Source organism: Olea europaea, chromosome 5, assembly GCF_002742605.1.
Source record: "Olea europaea var. sylvestris chromosome 5, O_europaea_v1, whole genome shotgun sequence".
Taxonomy (NCBI): Eukaryota; Viridiplantae; Streptophyta; class Magnoliopsida; order Lamiales; family Oleaceae; genus Olea; species Olea europaea.
Genome location: NC_036241.1, coordinates 10,410,169 through 10,417,423, shown reverse-complemented (window position 1 = coordinate 10,417,423; position 7,255 = coordinate 10,410,169). Strand labels below are relative to the sequence as shown.

Sequence of the window (7,255 nt, the reverse complement as noted above, 5' to 3'; positions counted from 1 at the left end):
TAATCTGTGGTGCAGATAAATTCAAGAAGAGGGAGTACCCAGCTCCAGACATGGCCTCTATCTTGAAGGCCACTTCTACTGCAAAGGCGAGGCCCCTGAAGCCCGGGTCCAGTGGAGCAAAGGAAGTTCGAGGCAGAGTTGAGCACCTGTCGAAGGACTGCACTCCTAGGACCTTGGAGGAGGCATCTACTCAGAGGCCAGAGAAGCCTAAGGAGCCTCGAGGCAAGGAGAAAGTCTCTGAGGAGACTAAGAAGAGGAAGCTGGTGCACATCTCCAGCTCAGCTGGCACGTTTGGGACTTCAGTGTCCCATAGGGCAGAACAAACTGGAGAGTCGAAGCTTCTCGCTGCAACCTCTAAGGCCATCAAAATGGAGATGGTAAGAGAGGTGGAGGCTGAAGAGGCCAGGGAAGAGGCTGCCAGGCGAGCTGCTGAAGCAGCCGAAGAGGAGGCGGCGAAGGAGAAGCCAGTTCGGGAGAAGGGGAAGTCTCCAAACTTCCTAGCTGGGAGGGAGGATGAGCTGGCCCCAGCTTTGGTGGAGGCTCTTCCTGAGCAAATCCGAGGTGCCACCGAGAGCTTTTACAAGTTCTGGACAGAGAGGTGGCAACTACATGCCTCGTCTTGTGATGCCACTGACCTCACGAGGGCACTGGTGAGCCAAAGCGCCCGGACCTTTGGCCTCGCGCTAGAATGCAGAGAGGCATTAAGTGAATTCCAAACAAGGACTCACGCCTCGGAGGGGAAGGCTGCTTCCCTTGCTGAGGAGGTGAAAGCTGCTAAGGCCGCGGCCGAAGAAGCCAAAGTGCAGAGGGTCGAAGAAGCGGCGAAGCTCGATTCTGCCCTGACCCAAATTGAGGCCCTAAAGAGGGAAGTATATGAGTCTCAGTGCGAGGTGGCCTCCCTGACGAAGAAGGTGGAGGTCTCCAATGAGCACCAAAAGGTGACTGCCGAGGCTCTGGAGCAGGCGAATCTCGCCTTGGCCGGCGCTCGTGATGCCAATCAGTTTCTCGAAGGCCAGGCGAAGTGGTACATGAACGACGCCTCGGTTGCCAGAGAAGAGGCCCGGAATGCAGCGGAAGAGGCGGTGAGGGCATACATCGCCAATTTCCACACTACAGAGGAGTATAAAAGCTTCAGCGCGTACTGGAGGAACTTCGCCTATGCCGAAGTGCTGGAGAGGGCAGAGGAGCTTTATCCAAACTTGGACCTGGCACAACTTAGGTCCGAATTTGTGGATGAGGTTCCTCAGACCCCAGCTGAGGAGGTGCAGGGTGACGAGGCAGCTGATGCCGAAGCCCCAAATGCTGAGGCAGGGGAAGCAACCACTGATGCCCAGGTTGCCGAACCCCCAAGTGCTGAGGTGCCTCCTTCATCCAGCCAGGTTTAGATTAGGTTTTCCTTTTCAGTACTTTGTGTAATGGCCAGAGGCCCTCTGTTGTAATCCCTTTTGAATATTAATATAATGTTTTTCTTCATTCATTGTTGTTCTTTATCCAAGTTTTTGTGCCTCGTTTAAACAAACGAACTGGAAGTTGATAAGCGCACGAACTAAATAACTTTGACTTCAGTCAACTGTATGGGCCTCGGACTTAAGCAAATGAAAATAACTTAAGGAGATGAACTGTTGGAGCCTCGGACTTAAGAAAATGAACATAACTTAAGGAGATGAACTGTTGGAGCCTCGGACTTAAGAAAATGAACATAACTTAAGAAGATGAACTGTTGGGGCCTCGGGTTTAAGGTTGTGGCTTCTCCCCTTAGCGTTCAGCAAAGCTAAAAGGGAGGCATGTGCTAGAGCCTCGGAGTCCAAGCGAGGTGGCCCAAAGGTGGGTCCCGAGCCTCTCCTCCGAGGTTACGACGCATCCCAGACATGGTGGATGGTGCAGCCATGTTGAGGCTTCTCCCCTTGGCGTTCAGCAAAGCCAAAAGGGAGGCATGTGCTAGAGCCTCGGAGTCCAAGCGAGGTGGCCCAGTGGTAGGTCCCGAGCCTCTCCTCTGAGGTTACGACGCATCCCAGACATGGTGGATGGTGCAACCATGTTGAGGCTTCTCCCCTTGGCGTTCAGCAAGGCCAAAAGGGAGGCGTGTGCTAGAGCCTCGGAGTCCAAGCGAGGTGGCCCAGTGGTAGGTCCCGAGCCTCTCCTCCGAGGTTACGACGCATCCCAGACATGGTGGATGGTGCAACCATGTTGAGGCTTCTCCCCTTGGCGTTCAGCAAGGCCAAAAGGGAGGCGTGTGCTAGAGCCTCGGAGTCCAAGCGAGGTGGCCCAGTGGTGGGTCCCGAGCCTCTCCTCCGAGGTTATTGAAGTAGTATGGCGATTTAATCAACGCATTTTATTGAGCCATAAAAATATTACAAAGGCTAGGAAAGTCATCCAGCATGATACAATTCACTGATAAAAGATTCTGAGGTGTTCAATGTTCCATGGACGGGGTTGTGCCTTGTCGTCCATGTCTTCAATCCAATAGGTTCCATGTCGGATTTCTTCTCTAATCTTGTATGGACCTTCCCAGTTCGGTCCCAGGGAGCCGGAACCGGGTTCTTTTGAAGATGGAAAGACCCTCCTGAGCATAAGATCGTTGATTCGGAAAGACCTCTTCTTCACTTTGGAGTTGAAGTACCTTGTCATCTTCCTTTGGTAGGTGCCTAACCTCAGCTGGGAGTCGTCCCTCCTCTCCTCAATGAAATCGAGGTCTAGCCTCTGGAGCTCGTCGTTGGTCACTTCACTAAAGTGCAGACGTCGTGGAGATAGGAGTCCGACCTCCACGGGGCTCATCGCCTCAGTCCCAAAAGCCATGAGGAAAGGGGTCTCCCCGGTTGGGGTCCTGGTGGTGGTTCGGATTGCCCAAAGTACTTGGGGCAGCTCATCAACCCAAGCTCCTTTGGACACATCAAGCCTCCTTTTCAGGACGTGCTTGATTGTCTTGTTTACGGCTTCGACCTGGCCATTGGCTTGTGGGTGGTGAGGTGTAGAGAAGTGCTTCTTTATGCCAAGATCTTCACACAGTTCTCTAACCTTCTTGTTATCGAATTGCCTGCCATTGTCTGAGACGATCGAGTAGGGAATTCCGAACCGACAAATGATATTCTTCCATAGGAACTTGGAGGTGTTTGCTTCTGTGATTTTTGCCAGTGGTTCAGCTTCGACCCATTTCGTGAAGTAATCAATGGCCACTATTGCAAAACTTGCGCCTCCTCTACCCTTTGGCAGAGGGCCTATGAGGTCCACACCCCACTTTGAGAAAGGCCAGGGGCTGGAGACTGCAGTCAAATCCTGTGATGGTCGTCTTTGAACGGGAGAGAATCGTTGGCACTTATCACATTTTCGCACAAATTCGAGGGCATCCCGTTTCAGGGTAGGCCAGTAGTATCCTTGTCTCAGTATTTTTTGTGCCAGAGATAGGCCTCCAGAGTGGTTGCCGCACACTCCCTCGTGGACTTCTCTTAGTATGTATGTAGCCTCCTCCCCTCCGACACATCGTAAGAGTGGAGAGGAGAAGCTTCTCTTCTAGAGAATGTCATCGATGAAGAGGAAATGGGCTGACCTCCTTCTTAGCTTGTAAGCCTCATTTTTGTCGGTGGGTAGCACCTGGTCTTTCAGGTATGCTATAATTGGTTGCATCCAGGTTGGAATTCCACCGACCCACATGACATTAGGGGCCTCGGTAGAAGGCAGTAGGAGGTGCTCGATAGGCACTACATTGAGTAGCTCCGAGTCCTTGCTACTAGCCAGCTTCGAGAGTGCGTCCGCATGAGCATTTTCGATGCGGGGAATCTGGATTAACTCGAACTTTTCAAAGGATGGGATGAGGCTCATCACCATTTTCAGATAGGAGGTCATCATTTTGTCTTTGGCTGAGAAGTTACCATTGACTTGGCTAACAACCAGCTGGGAATCACTACTGACGAGTAGCTTCTTTACTTGCATTTCCTTGGCCAATCTGAGGCCTGCAAGGAGTGCTTCATACTCTGCAACATTGTTGGTAGCTTTGAACCCGAACCTCACAGCCGAGGTGAGTTTGTGACCCTCGGGGCTGATGAGGACAACCCCGGCACCTGAGCCGACATCCCCAGCCGAGCCATCTACGAAGAGGCTCCACGTGGGGAGTTCGACGGGCTCCATGATTTCATCCACCTCGGGTAGGTTGGCGAATTCAGCAACAAAGTCTGCTAACGCTTGCCCTTTGATGGCCGCCCTTGCTTTGAACACAAGGTCAAATTCGCTTAGTTCCACTGCCTATTTCAACAATCTTCCCGAGGCATCGGGCTTCTGGAGTACTTGCTTCAGGGGAAAATTTGTAAGTACATGGATGATATGAGCTTGGAAGTAAGGTCTCAATTTCCTGGAGGCCGTGATTAAGGCCAAAGCAAGCTTCTCCATATTGGGGTATCGGGTCTCCGGCGATAGGAGCGCTTTACTCGTGTAGTAGACGGGAAGTTGGGTGGACCCTTCTTCCCGAATCAAAACCGAACTGATGGCGTCATTGGAGACCGCGAGATATAGTTGCAAAATATCGCCTGGCTTCGACTTGGAGAGGAGGGGGGCCGGCCCCAAGTGCCTTTTTAATCCTTGGAAGGCCTCTTCGCATTCCTCAGTCCATTGGAATTTCTTCCCAGCCTTGAGCACTTTGAAAAATGGGAGGCACTTGTCAGTTGCTTTGGAGACGAAGCGACTAAGTGCTGCCACTCGCCCAGTTAAGCTTTGCACCTCCTTTGGCTTTTGGGGGGACCTCATCTGGCACAGAGCCTCAATCTTTTCGGGATTTGCTTCAATTCCTCGCTGGTTAACCATGTACCCTAAGAACTTGCCGGAAGCCACCCCGAAGGCACATTTCAAGGGGTTGAGCCTCATCCTATACCTTCTCAGGATTTGGAAGGTGTTGTTGAGGTGCGATACGTGGCTTTCTGTCTCTAAGCTTTTCACTAGCATATCATCCACGTAGACCTCCATTGTCTTGCCAATGAGGTCGGTGAACATTTTGTTCACGAGTCTTTGGTAAGTTGCTCCGGCGTTCTTCAACCCGAAAGGCATCATTCTATAGCAATAGAGGTCTCGATTCGTGATGAAAGAGGTGTGCTCCTCATCAGCCGGATGCATGGGGATCTAGTTGTATCCGGAGTATGCATCCATGAAACTCAATAACTCGTGCCCAGCCGTGGAGTCCACCAATTGGTCAATCCTTGGAAGCGGAAAGCTGTCTTTCGGGCAAGCTCTATTAAGGTTGGTGAAGTCGATGCACACTCGCCATTTGCCATTGGGTTTCTTAACCAAGACCGGGTTGGACACCCACTTCGGGTAGGTGGCCTCCCTGATGAAGCCATTTTGGATTAGCTTCTGAACCGCTTCCTTCAGGGCCTCATACCTCTCTGGGTTGAGGGCTCTCCTTTTTTGTCTATGCGGGGTAAAATTAGGGTCGATTTTCAAGTGGTGACAGCTGACTTTGGGGTCTATGCCAACCATGTCCTCATGTCTCCAGGCGAAGACGTCCAGGTTCTTGCCTAGGAAATCCTTAATCTTTTCTCTCAAAATGTCAGATAAGCCCCTGCCTACTTTCAGCACCTTGGACGGATCTCGAGGGTCGGCTGAGAAGCTCTCAAGTTCCTCTACGGGGGATGCTTGGGGCTCATGTTCCATTATGCGGAGGTCGAGCTCATCGATCAGCGCCTCCTGAACGAGGAGTGCGTCAATCATATCAACATCTTCCTGGTCAGTGGGAGCGTCACCTGGGACATCCGTCATAACCACATCAGCCACGATCACATGGACGTCTCGGGGCTCCACCTTCTTAATGGAGCTCAGATAGCACTCTCGCGAACCTCTCTGGTCGCCTCTCACCGTTGCCACCCCATTTTCTGTTGGGAATTTCATGCATAGGTGGTGGATGGAGGTGACTACTCCCAATTCCTTTAGGGCCGGTCTGCCCAAGACTCCGTGGTAAGCCGACCGACTGTCGACTACGAGGAACTCCATAAAGTTCATCGTAGTTTGAGGAGATTCTCCCATCTCCAATTCCAGTGTTATCTTTCCTCTCGGAGTAATGCTATCTCCGGTAAATCCGTACAATGGAGTGGTGGTGGGTGTCAACTGATGGTCCAATATCATTTTATCAAAGGCGGACCCGAATAAGATGTTGACGGAGCTGCCGTTGTCGACCAGCATTCGTTTGAGCCCATTTCGGGCTATGACCGCCCTTACTACCAGCGCATCGCAGTGGGGGTAATGAACTCCTTCGGCGTCTTCTTGGGTGAAGACAATGGGTGGTGCTTGGTTTCTTCGGGAGCTATTATCTACAATGTAACTTGTCAGAGGGGGGTGCTTAGCCTCCCTAGCATAGTTTCTTTTGGCGTTTCGCGTTTCACCGCCAACGTAAGGGCCTCCAAATATGGTATCTATCTCGTGGATAGGGGCTTCATCTTGAGCTTGCATGTTCCTTCGGTGTCTACGCCCTTCCCTGGGCCTCTCCGTGTCTTGCTCTCTTCGCCTTGGGGAGACATCCCTTTGGCGAGGAGCGGTCGCCTCACGCCCTTGTCGGTTGTCTTACCTGGACGGGGGCCTGTTGGCTTGGGGCGAGTTATGCCTTTCCCTGGCGGGTTCCTGCCGCGAGCGGTGTGCATAGTCTCTGCAATCCGCGGTGTCGTGCCCGTAGGACCTATGGTGCAAACAGTATCCAGGGAGGTTCGGATTGGACCTATTTCTAGGTGCAAAACCTAGACCTCGACCTCGGCCTCTCCCTCTACGGGGTCCCTGATGCGCCTGTAGCTGATGTGGGTCAGCGGTTGGGTTGACATCCTCATACGCCAAGGTTGGTACCGCGTTCTGAGTTGTGGTCGCCAGGGCTTGGCCGGAGTTCTCATTTCCAGATCGGTTCATCTGGTAGTCCATGAGGTGGGAGGTCGGCCCCCTACCTCGCTGTCTCTGTGGAGGTGGGAGGCCCCTGCTTGCCCTGTTTCTATGCTCAATCAATTCTTCATTGATTATCTCTCTTCTCATCATTTCTAGTAGGGCGTCATAGGTGGTTGGGTCCTGATTCTGCACATCCCTCCAGAATAGGGTGTTCATGTTCAATCCTCCTCTTAATGCAGATAGTGCTTCCCTGTCGGTGACTTGCACACAGTAGGTCATCTCGTCGGTGAAGCGGGATAGGAAGCTTTTCAAGGACTCGCCATGCGCCTGTCTCATGTCTTGAAGACGCTGGATGGGGGCCTCTCCTTCCTTGCTCACTGCGAACCTCTTCAAGAAAGTAGTTTTGAACTCG

General features: G+C 52.2%; 1 protein-coding gene across 1 annotated transcript in view; it reads left to right on the top strand.

The window, feature by feature from the left end:
- LOC111394224 overlaps positions 1-1,385 on the top strand; it is a 2,051-nt gene extending 666 nt beyond the window's left edge. Inside the window, exons 2-3 of the mRNA XM_023019985.1 lie at positions 16-869; positions 963-1,385. Coding sequence (XP_022875753.1) covers positions 16-869; positions 963-1,385 — 1,277 coding nt within the window. The remainder of the gene's footprint in view (positions 1-15; positions 870-962) is intronic.
- The last annotated feature ends 5,870 nt before the right edge of the window (positions 1,386-7,255 follow it).